This window comes from Arvicanthis niloticus, chromosome 12 (assembly GCF_011762505.2).
Source record: "Arvicanthis niloticus isolate mArvNil1 chromosome 12, mArvNil1.pat.X, whole genome shotgun sequence".
Taxonomy (NCBI): Eukaryota; Metazoa; Chordata; class Mammalia; order Rodentia; family Muridae; genus Arvicanthis; species Arvicanthis niloticus.
Genome location: NC_047669.1, coordinates 59,633,338 through 59,657,959, shown reverse-complemented (window position 1 = coordinate 59,657,959; position 24,622 = coordinate 59,633,338). Strand labels below are relative to the sequence as shown.

At 37.0% G+C, this 24,622-nt stretch overlaps 1 protein-coding gene across 2 annotated transcripts in view; it reads right to left on the bottom strand.

Moving 5' to 3' along the window:
* The window catches only part of Usp25 (ubiquitin specific peptidase 25), a 106,906-nt gene that overhangs the window by 55,027 nt on the left and 27,257 nt on the right, over positions 1–24,622 (bottom strand). For both annotated transcript variants that reach the window (XM_034515113.2, XM_034515112.2), the window contains exons 3-6: positions 22,774–22,918; positions 11,137–11,260; positions 9,084–9,246; positions 3,729–3,815 (exon numbers count right to left, since the gene is read on the bottom strand). In XM_034515113.2, coding sequence (XP_034371004.1) covers positions 3,729–3,815; positions 9,084–9,246; positions 11,137–11,260; positions 22,774–22,918 — 519 coding nt within the window. The remainder of the gene's footprint in view (positions 1–3,728; positions 3,816–9,083; positions 9,247–11,136; positions 11,261–22,773; positions 22,919–24,622) is intronic.

Sequence of the window (24,622 nt, the reverse complement as noted above, 5' to 3'; positions counted from 1 at the left end):
CCTGATTATTAAATTAATATCAAGGCTCTGTCTAATCCTTACTTAATGTCATAATAAACAATAATACCCAATGATATATACTACTTTATACTTATTAATATAATTATCTCAGACATTTATTTTAGAAATTATAAGGCTTAGTATAAACTTACTATAGTTACTAAAATTTTCCAATTTAATTGTTTAGTAAATATGTTAACAAAAGCATTATTCAGATCACGCATAAACATGAAATCTTAATTTTATTCTAAGATTACACACTTCTCAATGATCACAATATATCATATCTTCTCTTCTTTTTTTTTCTGCCACAGAAAGCTGATATTCAATTCTTACTGGTTGATTATAACAAACCTTCTGGGAAAAAAAGCTTTTAGTACTTATTTTAAAGCAAAACAAAAAAATTTGAAATGATTTTAGTAATGCTTTACGGCAGAAATTCAGTTTTCATAATAATAGTCTTTGCAACAGCAATTTGAGCACATATCTTAAAAATACTACTAAATATGAGAAGTTTTTAATTTGCATAATTGGTATTTCTTTAGCAATATCAATGTAGATAATTTTATATAACTGACATTCAGAGTAATGAAGCCTACATAGAAACCATTGTTTTCTCAGTGCACTAAATGGTAGTCCTGAGAAACAAGTAGTAATTCAAAGATTTACTTAATCTCCAAACGATGTCCACCACTGAAGCATTCTCACATAATCTAATTCTAAAATTATGAGAATTTCTCAGCCATAAAGAACTTCAAATAACACTTACATAAATATAATATGCTCTATCAGCAGTACTAAGATAAAAGACAAAACATGTACATAAAAACGTAATCCATTTTCCTGTATTACTTTTAACTCTTTCAACAACTGCACTATATAAGTTAACTTTTAAAAGTATAAATACTATAGAATTTAATCTACACAGTAATTTCCCAAAATACCCTGTTTCTATTATCATTTTTTATTATCATTCCGCCCATGACAAATCAAGGCACTCCATATCAAGTATACGGATGTAAGCAATATTTTTTAATCAAAAGACATTCTGCCAAGATTATTTGGAAAGTAAAAGCTTATGAAACATTTGTCTCAGCCCATACCTGCAGCTAGAAAAACCTGACTATCAAGACATAACTTTACACAACAAAATGTCAACACTATTTTTATTTACTTTTGTAAACAGGCTTGTATTGTGCATGAGCTATGTGGCACAAGCCTGTGGTATTGCATTGTAGTTTAAATACAACAATTTTATCCAAGATGCTCTTCAGCTGCTGTTTAAAATAATGTAAAAATTCTTGTGAAGACACACACTTTCCTTCTTTTATAAAACTCTGGGGGCCTTGAAATATTGTCAGCTCAAAGAATTTCTTTATGTGAGACCCAATGATCCACCAGTTTTCAGATACCAAGTATTCAATACACAAAATGTATCAACAGTTAAAATAACAGTATAAAATTCTATACTATCCTTTATCTAAAATATGAACTGACTTAATGCATCCTACCTCTTATTTAAAATGTATGCAAAATTTGTGGGAAGCTTTATTTTCTTAAAAAGATCATTTTTCCAGTGGATGCAAATGGCATTTCTGTAATAAGATTAAATCAATCCCAGGTATACTCTGTATTTTAACAAATTGGTCTTTAAGTTCAATGTAATATCAGCATGTCATGAATTCAATGCAAATTCGCTATTTAAAGAAAATGGCTAATGTTATATGAAAACCTTTAAAACAAAAAATATCTTTCATTATCTCAAATTAATTTCACATAAATCTCTGATGGACAGTTCACCATAATTGTGACATTGGTTTTACAGGTATCAAGCTATGGTGGTCTCTGCTGTTACCATGCCATATTATCAAGCCTTATGAAAATTTTCTTCTGCAAATTTTCTTCTGTCTTTCAAAGAATGGAAGCAGTAACTGTCCTCCACTGTGAGAAATAAATTTCTCTAAAATGGGCTCATTTGCACTCCTGTGGTGTGTGCTCATGACACAAACCTCAAGGTTACTCTCCTTACAGGGTGTTCCTTCAGTGTACCCCAAAAGACCTCACAAGTAGCTCTGATATGGAAACACTGAGAATGACGAGTTTTAATTAAAGTTACACAATGCACTTGGTTCTATTCAAATTGTGAAAAATAAGAAACTGGAGTTCTATATCATAGTAAAATGAAAGAAATAAAAGGTAAACACAACACACACATCTACAGTTGCAAGTAATTCTAACTAATGGCATATAAATTATGCACGCCTTCTACCAGGACTTGAGAAGGGAGAACCGATACCAACGTGATGTGGACAGGCAGCAGTCCAAACCTTCCCTTCAAAACTGTTACACTTGAGCTCTGCCCTTAGAAACAGTGATCACGGTGATCACAGGCCTTGGTTTATTGCCTTGCTTGTTCTTTGACTATTTGTGTTTATTGTCTTGCTTGTTCTTTGACTATCTGCATCTATTGTATTGCTAGCCCCTCAACCTAGAGCTGACCCTAATACTTGCATGTAATTAAAATGGTATAAAAGCAGAAAGGAGGAGGGGGAATGAGATAGGGGGCTTCTGGAGGTCGGGGGAATGGGTAAAGGGGATAACATCTGAAATGCAAATAAATAAAATATCCAATAAAAAAAGGAGAGCTTTACTTCATTTCTCTAGCAGTATAGAGTTGACAAATCACCCTGATTCCCTTTAAAACATATTTATTCTTTAGACTGACCTGATCCAGAACTTACAGCTTAAAAGTTGGCTTTACTTCAGGCTTTATTTCCTCTGGTGTGCATTATAAATATTTCATGTATTTGCAGAAAAAATGATTTAAAAATTAAACACTAAAAGGAAAATGTAACTAAATAATTTATCACTGTAACAATGGGTCACACAAAGTTCAGTACATCACTGAAACCTAAAACTTCATCTCCTTTGTCTCTACAACCCATGTCTTTAAGGCCACTGGCTCTTTACTGGAAGGTACTTGATATCTGCACAAAACTGCAACAACCCACTACACAAAGTTTTTACTCAAGTAGAAATGTATGCATGCAAACCAGTCCAATTTTTATTAAAATTAAATTTATAAAATGTATAAAAATTAAAACTTTCTTTAACAAGATGACAAAACTGTGTAATAGACACTTTTAAGTGCTCTGCATGCTTATTCTTTCATCTGCTCAGCACCTCTATTACTGTCACTGTCTACACTACAGAGAAGGCAATCCCAGAAAGACTTGCTGGACCGTAACTAAAACCCAAGCAATCAGACCCTAGAGGGTGCTCTCTTACGTCAACCTCAACTGCCCAACACTAACTTCCAATACAGGAGGGATAAGTTTGCCCTGGCAAAGAGCACACAACCACTTTTAAAGGATTGCTCTGGATGCTTAGGTGAAGAGAATCGTTGATGCTGACAAGGGTTTTGAGGAGTCAGTTAAGGGAAGACCTAATTCAGAGCACATCATCTATGGACATATTCTCACCTGGCGGGCTGAAAGGGGAGGGGTCCTAACCTGAGCACGTGGAACTTCTATACTACTGTGACGCCCAGAAGAAGACACTTCCCATTTATAATACAGAAAAAGGGATAGGCAGTTACTGTAATAGAGATAAATGCAGAACATTAAAATTTGAACAGTTTCAGATTTAATAAAGACGAGCTTTCAAAATACGTAGAAAAGAACATAAGGACCATAATACTTGGTTTTTAAAATCTTTTATAATTTTACCTTTTGGTTTCGGGGTAAATCTTGAGCATTTGATGGAGGCTTGTAATTCAGAACTAATCTTCTAAATTCCAAAAGATTGAATAATGACTGAAAAAGAACAATTTAAGATACCTAAGAGAAAATTCTATTAATGTAATTGTGAATAGCACTTTTATCAAGGCCCATTCTTGACAATTCTACTACTTAAAGAACTGTTGGAATTAGCACAAAAATGCCTTTTTCGTGTGAAAAGTCCTTTTACATATTCTAAAATAGTGTTCTCATTTTAAAAATAATTTTGAATTAGGGTTTCAGGGAATTAATCCCAAGGCCTTTTGCATTCAAGGCAACTGTCCTAACCACTATGTTACATTTAGTTCCAATGTATTACTGTGGCTAACGAACATTTATCCTACATGCAAAATACAAAATTATACAAGGAAAACTTTGAAAATCATACAATGTCTTACTTATTGAAAGCTGTTTATGCTACTATGTCATGAACATGAAGTTTTTTTTTTTAAATAAAATGAATAAAATGCAGTGGGAGATTTCTACACATGTTCTATTTCAGATTATGTACTTAGAAAAATTGAGTACAAATCAACTTATTCCTCAGATACTCTATGATAGAGACACAAAATGTTACATTTCTCTTGATAGCCAAGAAAACACAGCCTAGGAGACAAATATATAACCATAAAAAGAAAATAATGCAAAAGTACTTAATAGGACAGACACTCATTAAAGGCCTGCTAGCATGGGGTGTTTATCGGTGTTTTAGTTGCTAGAAATTGAACCAGGGCCATGGACTTTCTCTACCACAGCAGAAGTGTTTACTAAAAGGTACTTTGCAATCTGCACCATCATCATAACATTTGTTCAAAATGAAAAAAAAATGTTTAGTACATACTAGAACACATACTTAATAAATACAAATTCATCCAAACATCTCAAGATTCTCCTTACGAATACTTTATATACATGTAGGTATGCGACAAGTTTTACAGTATAACTATACTTCCCTCTGAGTCACATTTGATACAGTATATAAAATTACAGGAGCAGCAACAATGTATTATCTTGTACGAAATATAAATTGGATTACTTAATAGAGCATAAAAGTAGCATCACAAATCAATGATAACAAATTATTTTTTTCAGTAGATAAATTTTGGTAAACATGGCTCATCACTTGTCTAAAAAACACATAAACAAAAACAAAACAGAACAGTAACACCAAAACAAATGAAAAAACCAGGAGCTAGACAAATAGAAAAACTGCAAAGCTGAAGATGAATGGCAAAAATCACTTTCTAACAAAAACTATGACACGAAATAGAATCTATGATAACGTAAACCTCTCTCCTCTTTTTTTTTTTTTTTTTTTTTTTGTCCCTTGTTTGTTTGGTTGGGTTTGTTTTGTTTTGTTTTGTTTTGTTTTGTTTTGTTTTGTGGTGGGTTCTATTGTATAGCCCTGGCTGGTCTGAGACAGGCTGGATTTGAATTCAGAGAGATCCATACACATGCTTCTACCTCCTGAGTACTGAGATAAAGCCCTGTGCAACTGATGCCCAGGTAAGTTGTGTTGTTGTTGTGTATAGTTTTTGTTGTTTTGTTGTTCTTCTGTTTTGCTTTGGTTTTGATTTTTTTTCTCTGTAGAGCCCTGGCCATCCTTGAACTGAAATTATAGATGAGAGTGGCCTTGAACACAACAGATCTGCCTGCCTCTGCCTCCCGAGTGCTAGAATTAAGGATGTGAGCCACCATCCCACAGCCTCCAGTGATGATTTTTTAATTAAATATGATGAACATATAAAATAATTCATTTTTTATTCTTGTTATTTTTGTTCCCTTGAGAAGGGATCTTTCACGCCACTCAGGATGGCTCTATCTACGAAACTCTAATGATTCCTCTGAGTGCGACACTTGAAAAGAAGGGACCCCAGGAGCACAGCATTGTGCCTATCTCATTTGTTCATACATTTATAAGTACTTATGGAATACACATGGCTTGATGCATGCTAGTGGACAAAGAAGAAAGGGCACCTCATCTTAGGTGAGGTGGATCACCATGCAATTGTGGATTAAATGGGTGACAGAGAAGTATGAATCAGAGAGGAAAGGAAAAGAGCCTCAGGTCAGAACCTAAGCAGAAAGGAAGATGTCTAAAGTCAGAGTTTGAACAGATAAAAAGGATTTGAGCCCTTACTTTTGAGCAAGAGTAAGGCAATGAAACAGGGAAGGGGAATATGGGATACAGAGCTTCCAGATGTGTGAAACATCAAAGAGACATGAGCAAGCATCACAGACCCCTCCACACACAGCGGAAGACTGGTGCAGAGCAAGGACTAAAATTCTCAGGGATATCATGCTCTAAGAAGGGGATAACAAGATGGCGGCCTTGAGAAATCGAGTAGAGGAAGAATGCTTGGGGCAAGAATTGTAGAAATGAATAAAGCTTAAGGTAGAAGTGTGAACGACTCTTGAGGAATTGATAGAACACTGCAAAGAACAATGAGAACCCCACTACCGTGCTTTGAACTTCCTTTGGAGTGGGTATATAAGAAATTGGTTTTTTTTTCCCATTTTATAGATATTTATATTTTATAGATGGCAAGTTCATTTTCCTAGCACATTAAAGGGCCTGTCCCCTGAGAACCCTGCTGTGTGCTAATCTGCAGAGGGGACACATTCCCCTTCATCTTGTCTCACAGAACTCTGCAAGCTGAGTGAGCTCTGCCCCTGAGATGTTTTGGAACTGAAACTTTGCAGAGCATTTATGTCAGTAAGAAGGAGTTCCAGCCAACTTTGTAAATTCCAATAAAAGGTTTGAATGCTAGTGGAGGCAATTGTAACTGAAAAGTTACATTTGTAAGTAAGTACTCACAGCTCAGCTCACACCTGAGAAGAAAGCCGGTGTCAGAAAAAGAAAAAATAAAGATTATAATTACTAAACATAAAAACAAAATGCTCCTTAAAATAATGGTGAACACTGAAGATACAGTTAAAAATACAACTTTGAGTGAACCTGTGACATTTGCTACCTATACAAATTGCCACCGTGTGAAGATTTGTTTTCTCTAAATGTCACTTTTATTAGCTGGTGACAACCTAGCCTTCTAAAGGTGGAAAATTATCTGTATGGGGTGTTTACGCTTCTTCTAGACAAATCAAATCTTTTTCAGTAGCTAAATTTGCTATATTAGATGTAGTCACTAGTAGACTCAAATAAAAAATTAAAATTAATAAAATTACTAGTTTCTATTAAGGAAAAATAAGTCACATTTTTTCCAATATGTTTTTTTCATACACACACACACACACACAAGCTTTGTCACCTAGTGAACTTAGGGTAGGTGGATGGTTTCTCTGTTACGTTAAATAGAAAAAGAACTGAAATAGAAAAAGAACTTATTAATATAAGTTGGAGTTCCCTTATCTCTGTTAATTTATTACTACAAATGGGAATTTCCTGTGAATATTGTCAGAAGTGAACAGCATTTATCTAGCTAATAAATACTGCTTGTAGGACTTCCTCTTCTTGAAGATCTCAGTGACAAACGCCTGACCATGGAGAAGCGTTAGGGAACACAGTGCTGTGTAGACAGCAGGCCAACACTTTCAGGAGCAGTTAGATCACAGCTTTACATCTGCTCTTCATTGGTCAAAATTTCTAAACTATACCACTCTATACAAGAGAAGAGGAACCATCTATAAAGACTATCCTAAACAACTCATAATGTCTACAGGACTCCAAAGTAGCAAGTAAATGTTAACTATTGCTTTGGATATGTACATTAATGAAAAATTCAGAATGAAGCCTACTGTCAAAGAATTGCTACCCATTTGTAGCAAAGCAGATGTTTCCTAGACTATTAATGTATTAGAAAAAAAGTAATGAGTTATCTTTTTATCAGTATTTGTTATAACATAATGAGAATGAGGCTTAAGTCCAGAAAACCAAAGAAAATCTACTTAAACTGCACATGAGCCAGAAGCGAAGGGGGTGGGGCTTGAAACCTATATTACACTTGGTAGAAAAAAAAAATGTTAAGATCACAAACCAGCTAGCAGAAAATGAACAGTGTGAAATACTTCTGACACTGTGTGCAAGCTGAAGTAATCATAAAAAACATAGACTCAAGAAGCTACAAAATAGTCTTTTTGAGCATAAAAACAAGTGGTACTTATGCCCAATGATTTTTAAGTTCTTATTAGGAATAGTAAACAACATTTTAATTATCCTATGAAACGTATGAAACTAAACAAAATATTTAGAGAATATGCATTTAAATTTGAAATTGGATTATTCATACCCACATAGAACTAAAGAATTAGGGCAATTATCATTATTAGATAAAAAACTAAAAATCAGAGATCACACTAAATATATTACAAAAAAATTATTCCTTGTTGAGAAGATAATGGGTATCTGTATTTACAAACATCTCCTATTTTGGAGAAGCTAACAAAACATATCACAAGAATTGTCTAAAGCAAAAATAAAATGTGTTAATCTTGATTTATCAATATTTATTCTTTTTAGCATTCTCACATATGTACTGTGATATATTTACACATCAACACCAGCCTCAAACAAAATGTCTCTTTAAAGGATCAATTTGTAATTATGTACATTATTACATGTAGCCATGTAAAAATATGACTATTTCCAGTATATATATGAATAAGTCTGATCTGAGTCACAAAAAGGTAACTCTAATTTCCTACCTTGGTTATAATTATTCTCTATACTTTCAGAGAAATACCCACAAAATTATCTTCTTTCTACCTCTTCGGGAATCAATAAAACTGCACCAATTCCTAACAGCAAGAAACCAGGAGAAATTAATCTTACATAACTGGAAGGAAATAACTTATATTCTATTGAAAGCTTCATATCAGGTATTGTGCTATATGTCTGTAAACTCAGTACTGAAGCCAGCCTGGGCTATACCTGAAGATCTTGTTTAAAAATTAAATTAAAAAAAAAAAAAAACAACTTTTTTAAAACAATGAAATTTTTATTTAGCCAAGTGTGATTGATATCTCATACCTATAACCCCAGCACTCAAAAACTGAGGTAGCAGGTCATAAATTCTAGTCTAGTCTGGGCTATATAATAAGAACCAGTCTAAAACAAAGAAAAGGAAATAACAACAACAAAAACAAACAAGAAACAAAGAACAACAAAAGGTACACCAGGAATTTCAAAGATAAGGTGGTCTAGGAGATGCTGAAATCAAGCTACTTTATGCCACATATATGAAAATCCTACCTGAGTTTCTACTTAAAATGTAACAAGAACCATCACGGCCCACCCCCATTGCTCCTCCTGCCCACCGACTGTGAGCTGAATCTCTCCACTCTTACCTGAATAACTGCACTAAACCAGCAGGTGTTGCCGACGTTCTTCAGACCAACTGGAGCTTTATCTTGTCTTTTTCTGTCATAAGGGTTTCGAGAATCCCTCCAAACCTCTATAGGTGTTCTCTTCAAACAGGCTTTATTTTCTGCTATGCTGGCTTCAAGAACTCTTAAGAAATGAAAATACGGTGTTCAAAAAGATTTACACTATTAAAGAACCCTCTAACCAACAACACCATACAATGGGAGAACTCTAAGGATTGGTTACACAACTCTAATGTGTTCAAGGGACATGATAGGTGATGCTGACACTACTCAAGTAGCAGTTGGACGTTATTAAGATCATGACAGTGGCACTAACCAATGGGTCAACTGAAGTATAGTTCCTAAGAAAATTCAAATACAAAGTTTCAATCAGATTAGCAATATAATTACAATTCTTAGCTACACACACAAACACACACACACACACACACACACATGCACACATGCACACATGCACATGTGGTGAAGATTAGTCTACAAATGCTACTGTGGTGCTAGGAAAGTACAATGAAGATGAAATTTTTTTTGCCCTAGTGGCCTTACAGCCACTGTGTTACAGCCTAACACTGGGCATGTTTGGTGATGATGCAGCATAGACAAACCTGCATTTATACAGAGCTGGAGCAGCTGTGCTCACAGAACTCAGCAACTCCAACGCCACGTTTATACTTTCAATATGCTAGTATATGCCATTATTTTATAGTATTCATACCCTATTACACAGCAGGCTATAAAGATGAATGCCATGGTAGTCTGCCAGAAGACTCACATGTCCCATGTTTGTCTCTTGACTACATCAAGGGATCACATGGAGCTGTCAATCTAAGATGTGTGACATCCAGGTTTCTGTAAGCACATTCTGATGAAATTGCCTGTTCATCTCTTTCTTAGAACTATCCCAAAGTCAACCAGTTTGTCACTTAAGTTTATATTGTTTTAGTTAGAAAACACTGACATGGGCTGCAAACTTAGCTTTGTTAGTAAGAGGAAGCACTAACAAGACTGATGACATGGTTTTCATCCTTAGTTCTGCAATAAATAGATAGAAGATAGACAGACAGACAGACACTGTCACTCAGATATACACATTTATAAGTAGAGGTAGAAGAATATCAAGTCACTGGATACACAATAAGACCCTGTCTCAAAATTTTCAAGGAAACAAACATGTAAACAAGTAGCAGGGATTACAAGTGGAGAGAAGACTCACACCCTTGCAGTATGCATCTGTAAAGAGGCAATGTAAACATAAACCCAATAAGCAGTCAGTCATTTTCAGGACAAAATCTCAGCTCACAACCAAAACATCAAGAAAACACATAACACAGAATTACCGATGCTAATCTGAGATATAAAATTCTAGATAGTTGCATATTCATATGCTAATATAAATTGATATAAACAAAAGTCTATGTGCACTTTTAATTACATTTTCAGCAAGTATAACTTTTATCACATCTCTTCCACATCACATTGGTGAACCCAAGGTCCCAGTGAGAGACTGTCTCAAAACAAAAAGACAGCTTCTAAAAAAAAAAAAAAAAAAAAAAAACACACTCAGAGCTGGTCTTTAGTCTCCACACACATGCACATATGAACATGCTTATGTACCTACAAAGGCATTAAAAGTATCACTACCCAAGATAATTTTATACCATATGTCCAAACACTTACCATTGGCTCATTAAAAAAAAAAACTCAATTCCTGTAATAAATTTCTTATAATAAATTTCTAAAAGTGAACTGGACAGTAGATTCAACTGATTACAGAAGAAAACAAAAAAATTTAAAAAATAAAATTGTGACAAAATTATGTGCTTCACAATCACAAAATAAATTAAAGTTTCAGAACTAAATGATGTTTTATTGCATAAAGCATAGAAATGCAGGCATATGTTAATGATTTATTCAGAATAAAGTATATCTTATTGATCTTAAAGTTAAAATCTATCTTGTTTTCTGAAATATACAAGTATTCAAACACACACATAGGCTTTGTACAAACCGTCCTTACCTACTGATGGCTTGCTCTTCATCGGTTATGCCAGTCTCCCTGAATGCCCTGTTTGACTCTGCCAAACTCAAAGCAATTGCTCTCTGAAGATCATCTTTGTCATCTCCAGTGAGATCAATTACATCTGAAAAGCAAATTATCGTTCTCAAAATTCAGCCAAACAAATAAAAATGAATTCCTATCACAGAGATTTTTATGCCTAATAAACCGTGGCAGGCTAAAAGCCAGAAACAAGTTAATTCTCTATTTTTGTAAGAATGAATATATCTCTAACAATTCAAACACAGCTAACATTAAGTACTCTCAGTAAGTTCATAATCTCTTCTGTAAAATTTAGAAAAATAGTGAAAAAAAGAAAAGTCTTGGTATTTGTTGATTTACTATGCAATCTCTTTATTAAAAGCAAGTAAGCAGAAAGACTGCTGGGAGTATGGCTTATCAATAAAAATCAGAGTAAGCACCTACCAAACATTTAGGTTGGTGCTCTCTGACTTATGCGTTTATTATACTGACTAACAATAGCATAGGAGTGAGTATATGTGCATGTGAATGTGCGGGTGTGTGAGTGTGTGTGTGTGTGTGTGTGTGTGTGTGTGTGTGTGTGTGTCTGTGTGTCTGTGCGTGTCTGTATGAGTGTGCGCGAGTGCGTGCATGTGTTTGTTCTACAGTCTGTCAGAATAAGCCATCCTGTCAAAAGTCGTTATCTCTAATGAAGGATGTAAGGAAGGAAGATGTGAGGAGCTGTCACTTTTTGTTTTTTACACTTCAGTACCATGTGCTTACTTTAGGACATATGTTCTTTTCATTGAAAACAAGAATTTAACTTACACAGACTTATGTAAATGAACATACTTCCCCCATTTCTTAACAGAGAACTTGAACAGTACAAGGTCTACTTCTATACCCAATGAATAAAACCTGCTTCTTTTATTAACTTCAGTAAAATATGCTCACTGCAGTTCTGTGAGCAGCGCTGGTCAATTGCCTTGACAGTGAAAATGCTGATAATGAATGCTGTCATTAAAACTTAAGCAATGAAATGAATTAGTCCAATGAGAAAAAGAAGGGGTCATCGGAATTGGCTTCATGTTTTGGATACAATTTATATTCATGTTCCTTAAACTTTAAATGTGTTTAAAATACTGCATGAGAAAAAAGAAGACGGAAAAAGTGGAGACGGCTGCCTTAATTTTTATCATTGCAGTCTGACAATTACAAAAATCGTTTTATTGTTACCTACAACTTTTTCTCCAAGAGGAGCACACGAGAACTTTTAAAATATTAGAAATAGTTGCTATAGAAAAGTTTCCTTAAACAACCTCATAATACAATAAAGCCTCATAAAATACAGTAAGTAGTGCTACAAAGTATTTAATCACAACTGGAAAAATAGGTCAAACCTATAGTACAGAGTCACAGGGTACAGTAGTTGGAATGGAGGGACATCTCACATGCCATCAGGTACAAGGTTTCACGGGACTGAGCACACGGTCTTCAGGACACAGCTAAGGAGAGTGTGGCTGTAAAGAGGGCAGCACTGTATGGACAGGGGAACTATAAGGGTGGAGCTGTAAGAGGGCAGAGCTGTAAGAGGACAGAGCTGTAAGAAGTTCGAGCTTCAAAGTCCAGACTCAGAAATGAAGAAGGGGGTGGATGTAGGTGGTATGAAATGCATCACAAAACAAGAGCCATCCCAGTGATTAGAACGGCGAGAACCCAGAGAATGACAGAGAGAAAATAAATATGAAAAAAACCAGAAAAGTAGAAAGTTAAGCTCTAGGAACATGATCTGTTAGTGCATTGATTCTAGTCCCTCACACTTCTGTTGTGTTTCCCTCACAAAACAAACAAACCTACCTCCCATATTCACTTGCAAAGAAGATTATGAGTAAAATTTGAGTCACATCAATACCATTCCTAACAGGAGACTATGAAGGCAGAAGTGACAGGGTGGCCATGATCCTATTGCTGCTGGTTTGTCCAGTGTCTTTAATGAACGTGTAGACGTTATTCTACAGTAGCACGCCAGTAGCCAATGTCTACCTGCAAGAACCTCACTCAGAGAGTGAAACTGGTACCCTCTTAGCATTCCAATATCCAGGAGGAGCCAAGTGGAGGTTAAGCATCTAGCTTTCTATCCACTAAACCAAAGTAAGAAGTATGCCCTTGATCTGAGCCACCCTACAGGCTGTTTTCTTGGTGTGGCAGAGGAATTAGAAGCACTGTGAGGGTCAGCCCTGCAATGATCTGTAGTCACTGCAGAAGACTGAGCTCAAGACCCCTCCCTCAACTGCATGCAAGATGTTCTTAGACCATTTGGATTAAATTCCTTCTATAAAATTACCTAACTGACTAGAAAACTACTTAGAAAGAGTACTAAGTAATTCTTGTACTCTTTCATGATCTATGAATTGGAGTTCAATAAACACAAAAGCGAACCGTAAGAAAGGACGGCACAGTTTGAGGATCCCGTGACTGTAAGGGTAAGAATGGTACACGGGCTCCAAGTCTAAGTCTTTTGTTTCTTACATCCCACTTTCCCCACAATCATGTCTTCAAGTGTGATCTACTCATCCTAACGGACACCTTCAAGAAGAGATGAGGAGTCCTGAGGGTAAAGACGGAGATCACAGTATATGGATACGTAATCCATCTGCTGCTGTTGATATTTGCAATGCTGACGAAAAGCAATAGGATCAAAGGATTGCATCTTAGCACAAATCAAGGCATGAGTACCAATGTGGAATCCCTTTATTACTTATAAACAAACACAATTCTTTTAAAAAATCAGTTTCTGTTACGATTTATAACAGGTAATTTTAATAAACATTGAATCCTAATTTTCAGGGTTCTCAAATTGTTGATGACTAAAAATGCACAAAGTACGTATGGCAAAGCCTGCTATGAATGCCTGTCCAAGACTGGAGTTGCAAACTTAGTATTCTTCATACCATTTTTTAGTTGAAAGAACAAATAATATACTACAAAGTATGAATGCCCAAACTTCAATTTCACCAGTCACTGCAGAGTAACTGTTGTTAATGACTGAGAAGAAACTTTCATCCAGGCTCAGAATGTTGAAACAAAAATATGTTTCAATTAGTATGATCCTGAGAGTGTCTCAGAATCTAAAGGCTTTTCTGCAAAGGCCAGTTCATAACCTGCTAACAACTTGGTATTTTAATGTAGTATTCTTTCATAATATTGACAGACCTGCAATTATCAATGCAGTCTTTCAGAATCATGTATGGGTAAGAGATCCATTCAAATAAGAACGCAGTGGTAGATTTTAATATAGAACAGTACCATAGGAAAAGCAATTAATGATTAGCACAGACACCAGTGTGACTGGATTCATACCACAACTCACCCTTCAGAAATTAAGAATCACCAAGTTTTGGGGTAGTAACAGAATATGTTACTATTTAAATAATCAGCTAAAACCCTCCTCTTTCTTTTTACAAATGAACATCTGTATAAAGCCACACTTTCTTTACATAAAGAACCAAGTCAGCTTCCTCCAGCAGAATGCAGTCCCTCAAACACAGGTCTGAGATCCCAGCTCTTCTCCAACACCATACATGCAAGACACTTGCAGCAGAGGAAAGCATGTACCCTTTTGCTAATTTGTTTCAGAAATATACTTTACACAAAGTGTTTATATAAACACAATAGGTTGCTATTTTCGTAAAAATTAATTTTCTAAGCTTCTCTGAATTTTAAGTTCTAACTCAGAAAAATTCTATATCAACAAAAGCACTTCGAAGTGCATCATAAATTTATGAGTTTATAGGAGTCCTGAGATCAAAAATGTGCCTCCTTATTAAATACAAACATGTCCTCTAATATTTTTGGCTGGATAGGATAGCGGCTTTTGTAATCTGGCTTTTACAACTGAGTTGAGAAAAGAACAAGTGCAGTCTGAAGATGTAGTGCAGTGCCCTGTGTGACAGTCACCTCTGTGACGAGGCCAGGACATGGATGGACACCCTTGCCTCCACACTGTGGCCCAGCCCAGTGTGCCCTGCTTTCTCATTCTTGTCTGCACACATGCACATTTCTTCCTTGCCCTGACCACATCACAAACAAAAGACATTTGTTCCTTCCACTGGTGTCAAAGGCTAAAGCTGCCTGAGAGACCAGAACCATGCTCAATGGTTTCTGCTACCCTTCTCTCTCTCCACATCTCTAGTCCCACAGGAGTTGGACAAATAGGAACAACTGTAAACCAGACGGGAACTGGAGCCTGCCTCTCCTGGTATTAGGCAACAGAACATTTTAATGATGGAAAGGGTTAGCTGAGATCAGATACTATCAGTCCCTGACCGAAACATTTTCTTCCAGCAAAGGAAAAGTTCTCATTTGTAAAGCCACTGTAATTACAATATTCTTCATGGTGTTCCCATTACTCTCCATAAAGCTGCTTGTCTTCTCCCAGGATTTCCAAACAATGTGGTCATAATAAAAGAATTTTATGACCTAAGCACATGCCAAATTATTTATATTTTAAGTATCATTTTATTTAATAAGAAATTAGTAAGTAAAATATAACTTTTTCCCTATAATTCATGAATTGTTAATTTTCCTTTTGTGTTGGCTATTTTGGGTTACCAACGACTATATCTAGAATGAATTAAAACCAAAGTGGCTGGGGACACCTGTGAGGATTTTTTTCCTTAATTAAATCATTTAATGTTGGAAGATCGACTTATAATCTTTGAGATAGGAAGAGTCATCTTTAATCTGGGCTGCACCTTCTACTGTGGCCTATAGAAAGGACATGGGTGAAGGAAGCCTATGCTTTTCGCCTTCTTGCTCTTGCAACCATGCCTACTCCTTCACTGGCATTAAAGCCTACTTCTTTTGAACTCTGGCATATACTAAAGACCAGCTGAGAAATTCAGTCTTGTACTTCACTGAATTTCCTTTTCAGGAATTAGTAGAACACGTACATTAAATGCTAGAGCTAGCAGTTGTTCAATGAAAACTAGCATTTTCCATATGTTTAGAAAAAAAGAGCTCAGAATTAATTTGGCTATAAACAATTAGTAATAGGCAGAATTAAGTTTAAAATTAATAGCCTTGGTTAAAAAAAAAAAAAAAAAAAAAAAAATTCATCCAACTACCAGTGCATTATGTGCTTATATGTGTGCCATGGTAAGATTTCAGAAAAACACTGCAAACTCCTTAGCTATCTACTCACCCTGTACAATAGTACAGGGTGATACCTGTACTATTAGCTGGATACCACTTCAGTAGACTACATGATCATCGGGGCAGGTACCCACATTTTTAAGATTGTCTAAATTAAAACAATTTCATAAGTCAGAAATACAGCACATGATACTCATCTATATAAATGTTTGCTCTGTAAGAAATTACCATGAATTTGATAAACATTACACACACAACACACACACACACAAACACACACGCTTCTGTGTGTCCCAAATACATGTATCCTATTGAATTTTACACACGCTTTCAGTCCACACATGGATTAATAATTCACTTCACCATGAATTTGTTTACAAGAACATCATTTAAGCCAAAATCTAGTTGGGTGACAACGTAAAGATTTAAGTTTGAAAAGATAAAATGAACGTTTTCATTATTTCTTTATCTACATGAAGTTAAGTCCAGGGGAATGTTGTATTTTGTTTGATAAATGAATTTTATAATTGTCACCAATAAAGACTCTTAGCCTCCATGTAGAGAGTTGAGAGAGAAGACGCTGAACAGGAACTAGAGACCTGAGTGATACAAAGGGTGTTAGAAGGCTGCCTCACATGTGCTAAGACCCCGGGGTTTAGTCCCCAGTACTGAGAGGGAAGAAGGAGCAATGGATTTAGGGGAGTTGAAGTAACAAGTTGGAATGAAAACCAGAACTGTGCATTGCACAGGAACACTCTAAGAAAGAAAGGTGTGTAAGAACACAGATGAGAGAAGTCAGGGCACCTCTGATCCTCCCAAGTCCAGTTTCAGCAGCCTATTGTCACTGTTCATTCCATGAGCCAAACACAATCTTGTCCCAGGCTGAGCTGGGATTCATTTTCCTCACACAGCCCTGTGACTCCCTTCCTCACCTCCCTCAGGTCTCTGTTCAAATGTCACTTCACCCAAGAAGCCTTCTCTAAGGACAGAACCTAAAATAGCAATTCCTGGTCCCAAGCGCAGCCACACCCATGTCGCCATCCTGGCCCAGCAATTCTGTTCTTTGTGAACTTCTGAGAGCTGGCATTATTCTTCTTCACTACCCTCCATAAGCAGACACTGTATATTTCTATGGCTTACAAAGGTCTCTAAAAGTACTGGATAACAGTATGTATGTACCAAAACCACATGAAATTTAAAACCCAAAAATAAAACAGAATTTAAAAAGTGGGCTATGTGCAGTGACAATAACATTCCCATTTTCTACAAGAAGGGCAGCAAGGTAATACATTTATAAAATACTTCCATTTAAAAAGGTATACACTCTCCAGTTCTTCCCTACTTTGATTTATTAACTTTCACATAACAGCCCTACTATTCTGACTGCTGAACACACGGTCTCTAAAACTGTACTGTGTGAACAGGACTTTTCACAATATTATGAGACATTCTAAATTTCTACATTATTTAAACTTAATTTTCACTCCTGGAAACTATACTGAACAGCCTTAGCTGTTCCAAACACATGTCTGACTTTTAAAAAGTTAAATGCATAATGGTAGCATCTGTAAAGAAAAGAAATTAAATGATTTGGGGAGTCAAAAGGGGAATGGGGAAGGAGCTGTGCAAGGGGGGTCAGGAGGAAGGGGCTGCCGTTGGGGTGTAAAGTAAATAAACAAATTAATGAAAAAATATCTCATCAATTTTCCATGTCTCTCAATTTGGATGGTGAAGAACCTGAAGTTAATATTCCCTGTCAGTCAACAATTACAAGACAGTGAGAGCCATGGCTGCCGCCGTTTCCTATGACTAAGGAGAATTTCAGAGCAGAAGCAGACTTGGCGCTTGAGTACAGTGCCAGCATAGAAAGCAGAAGCTGCACTTGAAAGAGAATGCATGGAATTTAGAAAGTTACCCAGGCCACGCCAGTCCAAATGTGCTAGAATATACCTAACCGGCTGTAAGCACCCTCGTGGATCTAATCAGCTACACATCTTCATATCATCCTAATCTATCTCTAACTTTGGCTGTTGGTGAATAGCCAACATAGTTTCAGGCAATTGAAATTTCTAGACAGAGTTGTAACTTCCACTGAATTGATTTCTTGTTTAGGAATGGGAAAAGATAAGTATCCCTGGAAGTGAGAACAGAAACTCTGCTCCCTCCATCATCCAGGCTATAAACAGCCTTGACCAAGCAGGCAACAGTTACTGAGTCCTCGGGTGGGACCTCCGGGTCTTTTTCATTCTGAATACAAAGAGGGAGGACAGCTACAGCAATTCAGATGTTTGAAGAGTCTAGTACATAATCAGAACCTGAGTCAATGCATTATGTCAGTTTCTCTAAAGGTAAGTAAAGCTTTATTCCTTTCTACTACTGATTTCCTACCCACATCCCTCTTATCTTTCGATCCGTATTTTGTTTGCTCAACTGTGGTGCATCTTGCTCTGATAGACATATACTGTTTGGTCCTGTTTTTAAAAAGCTTAAAACAATTTAATAGTTGTGGTATGAAAGTATTACTATTCAATTTCAAACTGGGCAAAACCCTTTGTATAAGTCATGGCTAAGACAGTGTGTGTACCAAGACCCAAAACCAGCACAGTTACTCTTTTGACTCTTAAATACAATTACAATAGCCAATACCATGCATTGCAATTTAGTCTAACTTAGTTGTATATATGGTAGGGGTTGATGTGTGTGCAGAGGTTCAGAGGCACGTGTCAGGCATACTCCCCAACTACATCCCAGCGTAGTCCCTGAGACAGGGTCTATCATTAAACTTTGATCTAGGCTAGAAGCCAACAAGGACCAGTGATCCTCCTGTCTCTCCCTTCAGTGGCACTGGAATTATACAAGCTTTGCATGTGGATTTGGGGATTTCAAATTCAAACCCCCATACTTGTGCAGTATACTCTGCAGCAGTAGATGACACTGTCATGCTCTCATTGACTTTCATTCCCAATATAAGCTAGAAGCAGGAGCCATTCCTTTGAAAATGTGCACGCTAACGTGGATCAGGATTAAACAAGTTATGAAAAAGTCTAGAGGTTTTGCTAATTATACTGCAAATAATCTGAGCCTTTTTCCTAGAATACACCACAGTTTTAGATTACAATAGCAAATGCTACCAAAGGGTAGCCAGTTCAGCAACTCTGACTTTCAGAGTACAAGTTTCCTTGCAATTGTAACTTTTTCTCTCAGAAATAAAAGGAAAAAACTAAAAATATGAGATGGGTCCACTATTGAAAGCATTAAAAAGGTAAGTAATTCTTCAATATTACAGAAACAGGCTCAAATATAAATGTTCTTAATATCAAGTAACATAACTTCTAATTGCCTTTGACTGTCAAAAGACGCATAACTAAAAATGTAATAGTAGCTCCAAGTGGATTGCTAGAAAGCATTATGGCTTCTTTTTCTCTAAAAGAGACACTCAGGCACAAACAGTTATATTTGCACTGACATCAAGACAGTAGCATATACATTGAACATATGAGTCTTCAATACAGAGAAAAGAAATTTTTTGTCAGTACTGAGGCCAGTAGGCTGGAAAAACGACTTCATTTACCCTCAAGCTTTGGCTAAAGAGAAGGGAGAAAGTAGTGATTTACTGAAAATAAAACTGCCATATTTGAAACAAACCACGGGAGGGTTTCAAATGGCGATGTACTGCAAATAAAATTAGGAACATGCTGAAGAGTGAGGGCGTTCGGTCCACATCAATGCCTGGGAAATTCCTCGCTCAGAGAAGTCTGTGCTTAGGCCCTCATTTGAAACAATTTCCAGTCTTGCATTTTTCCTTCCATGCATAAGCTTCCAATCCATAAAAACTGAAAGCAGGCACACACACACACACACACACATGCATGCACGCACACACACACACACGCACACACACGCACCATTTCTCAGCAATAACTTCACAGTCAAACCTTTGTATCTCTTTACTTAGTTCACAATCTCACTAAATTCACTGAATCAAGACTATTTTCTAAGACGAGCTATGCTTCCAATAAGTTTACAAAACAGAATACAAACAATTATTACTATTAAAAGTAATGACATTAAAGTGTGACCAACAGGGTCATTTTGCAAGCATGCCATTAAATTTCAACAGGTCTGTGTCTCAGTGATCACAAGTCTATGCAATGGACACACTACCCAGTGAACTGGCAGCTTAACACGGTGCATTTCAGAATGAAACCACAGTGCAAACCAGGCATTCAAAATGACAACCAGCTGAGGTGCAACCAGAAACTTCAATCACCTACCTTTTAGTCCAAGTCATAAGTAAAGTCACGGAATATTTTTCTAGGGCTATAAATAAGACGTGGAGGGGGTGGTTATCAGCAGACATCAGCCTTCTGGATGTGTGCTGTGCTCTCTCTAAGGGAGTGAATGCAAGTCACCATTGGTGTCCCACAGAACTCTCGCTGGCTCTTGCCAAAAGGCTTGAAAGGGTATTACACTTGGCTTCCATGGTATTTTCTCCTTTTGCACAGCAAGCAAGCCTTCCATCATGGCAGCCTCACAATTCCAGTTTTGCCCCTTTGTCCACTGATCTTCGTTTCATAGATGTCTCATTAACAGCAAGAACACACAAGTGTCCTTCTAAAAATCTTACCTCCCCAATTACAGCACAAAACTGGACTATTTGCCAGTTTGCATCTCTAACTATTGGTTTCAGTTAAAAAAAAAAAAAAAAAAAAAAAAAAAAAAAAAAAACAAAAGTAATTAGCTCCTTTTGGCCCCATAGAACTGGATGTTAGTCACAAACACACAGCCTTCCTGTACGTAGAACCCTACCTTCTCTCCTCCTCTCCGTCTCATCTAACAGTGATAAGTTTCTTAAGTTTATTCTTTTTTCTTAGTCTTGAGATTTTTCTATCTAAACTTTAGTAGCACCACTGTTCATCCAAATGATTTCCAAGTGGCAGTGCTTAGAGCACACAGGATGCAGGAAACACACTTGCTCCAAGCAAGAGGACAGGGAAAACTTTCTCGAGCAGCTGAACTCTTAAGATGGAAATAACGTATATAGAGAAAGGTTGAAGATGCTTCCTGAGTGGAAGAAGAGCAAGAGCACACTAAGAGAGAAAGTAGCACTGGGTGTGGGTGGTGGGAACTTCAACTCCGGTTGTATTATTGTCAGAGTGTAAAGGAAGGGGAAGAAACAGAGAGAAGCGGAGGCCAGAGACGAAGTTGGGGCAAAGCCTCAGTCTGTTCTGAACTTGACTAACCAAGAGGGGCTCCCTCGTGCAAGCAGCATGCCTCCTATCACTTGTTAGCTGCATGGAAAGGAAATGGGAAATGGGCTCCCCAGCTGCGTTCCTAATTATTACAGCCCCAGAGGGAAACCAGAAATGCTCCTCAGACATGGTAGTGATCTCATGTCTCAAATCTAGAACACATAAAATTAAATGCCTACATTTTATATACACCAGCTTTGGACTTTAGAGAGTTTAAGAATAAATCCATGGCCAAGCACATACTTTCACAATAGCACCTGTACTACAGTTATTGAACAACACCAAGGCATGTGGGATATGAGTCTATACTGGAAACTCTGGGTGCTACACGACAATATTCACATGATGAGAAGAATCTAGAGCCTTGGGCAGAGTCTCTCGTGTATCTTAAGTGTGTAAGTGAAAGGGTGAATCTTTCATGTTCTGCACTGAAGGTGCACATGAGAGAGGATGGTGTCTCCCAACAACTCTCTCAAGATTTGACTGTGTCTTTTCATTTTGAATAGTGGAGGATTTTGATTACATAATAATAAGCTTCTCTTCAAATCTTTTTTTTTTTTTTTGGTTTTTCGAGACAGGGTTTGGGTTTCTCTGTGTAGCCCTGGCTGTCCTGGAACTCACTCTGTAGACCAGGCTGGCCTCGAACTCAGAAATCCGCCTGCCTCTGCCTCCCAAGTGCTGGGATTAAAGGCGTGCGCCACCACCACCCAGCTAAAACTTTTTTTTTTCCCATGAGACGTGGGAGGAGACAAATAGGACAGAGCGGGATTCGAACGCGCGGGTAGAGCGCGGGTAGAGAGAGAGCGCAGAGGGCCCCGTGCCCGCTGCGCCACCGCCCGTCCGCTTCTTCAAATCTTTATTTTCAATATGTAGTGCAGGAGGAATGCTTTATATATAATACACTACACGTATAAACTTATACTCTCAACGCAATACTCAGCTTCTACTGAAAATTGACAAACACAAATAACTGCCCTTTTAAAATTCTATACTTCTTGTGAATATGATTCACACAGTTCTTTTATATTTCACTGCATGAGATACTCATAAAACAATATGTAACTTAAATAAAATTATTAGTCTTTAACCTAGAAAAAATTGACACTAATAAAAACTTATATTCATTTATTGTTATAGTTGTGCTTCACCTAACTTAATGAGTAAAACTAACACATAATCAACAAAGAAAAGTTTAGCTCATGTCTATAAAACATTAAGAAGAAAAACTTACTTGCATCTGCTTGGCTCCCAACACTGATGTACCTGTCGTTGCCTGGAAGTGCTGTCTGGTAATAGCCAGTCTCCTCCTGCGGCGGTGTCTTGGCATTCTTTGCAGTGAGGAAGGCTACTGCTAATTCCAAGTTTCCATTACTATCCTTCAAATATCAAGAAAGAAACATGCAATGAATTTGGAGTAATGGTATATAATCACACAAAATTACATAATCTTATCCATAAATTCACGTGATTTTTTGTAGCAAAAATTCACTTTGATCTGAAAATATTTTAATACAACTCTAACTAAACAGTAAAAATTCACTACCCATAAACTATAATACATTTCTTAAAATAATATTCATTATTTGACATTCATTATTAAGACTTCTAATACAGTGATATAATCAATTGCCAATTTTCTTTCTTTTTTATTACTTTCTTATCCATTTAGAAAAATCCTATCATGAGCATCCAATCTGAAACAAATGAGTAATCTAGATTCTGCACCCCCAAAGGGAGGGTTCCGTAAGAGTGAAAAGTGACTAGTTAAAATACAGCTTCTTTAACACGGATCCTGGATGCACAGCTAGGAAAACAACTGAAGCAAAATGCCAAGGATTCTTAGGTCATGAGATGTATTAGAACTTGACAGTATGGAGAGGCAGGGAGAACCTCTAGGCAAAAATACTCACTGCCATCAAGACAGTAACTATGCACATGTGCACACAAGCACAGGAGCACACACACTCATACCAGTGCTCACCAAAAGCGCATCTAACCATGATACGCAAAAGTTCATTTAGATTTCGAAACAGCAATGAGAGGAGGGTGGCTCAGTCTTATCTTTAGATTCTCTAAGGGACTAATGATAGGTAAAATGTAATACTATCTCAAGACAGCTACCTGAGACAGCACAATGAACTCAGATACGAATCAAGCCATCTCCGTATCAGAAGCCAGAAAGTAGAAGACCTCAGAGTTTGAGAAAAAAAAGTCAGTAGAGCACTTTGGACAAGATGTCCACGTTAAAAAGCTTGTGCTGGCTATGTATTAATAAAGAAAACTAGCCGGGCAGTGGTGGCGCACGCCTTTAATCCCAGCACTTGGGAGGCAGAGGCAGGCGGATTTCTGAGTTCGAGGCCAGCCTGGTCTACAGAGTGAGTTCCAGGACAGCCCGGGCTACACAGAGAAACCCTGTCTCAAAAAACCAAAAAAAAAAAAAAAAGAAAGAAAGAAAGAAAACTATAGGAGCAAAGTCTGATAAATCATTTCTAACCTGTTAAAGATAAGACATGATTCTGGGATCAAGACAGAACTCCTTCCCCAGACTCATGCTAGCAGGAAGTTGAGAAGAGGGTGGTGAGAAGGCAACAGTGGCTTTGAAGTGTGACTCCTTCATGTGCATTATGAGACTCCTAAGTGACTCACTCATCCAAGATCCACGTTTACAATAGGCCACTGTTAGGTAAGTGCACTACTCATATAAGGAAGTGCAGTGATGGCAGCTAACACTGCTGAAGCATTTACTGTGTGTCAAGAAATCTGCTGAGTGCCCTCCTTCATATAAATGAAACCCCAAACACAGCAGGAATTTCACAACCTGGTGCCTATTTAGCCTGTATAGATTTTTGTTATGGTTTGGATCTAAAATGTAATTCACAGGCTCCTGGGTTTGAAAATTGGTACCCAGCTGATGGTAACATTGGCAAGGCTGTGTGACTTTCTCAAGAGTGAGGCTGTGTGAGCACAGTGAAGTGTGGACGGTGAGGGTCTCTTATCTCTCCTTGCTAAAATGTGAGCAGGCACCCTCAAGCTCCTGCCACTGTGACTCCCCATCCATGAGATAGTACTCTTAAACTGTG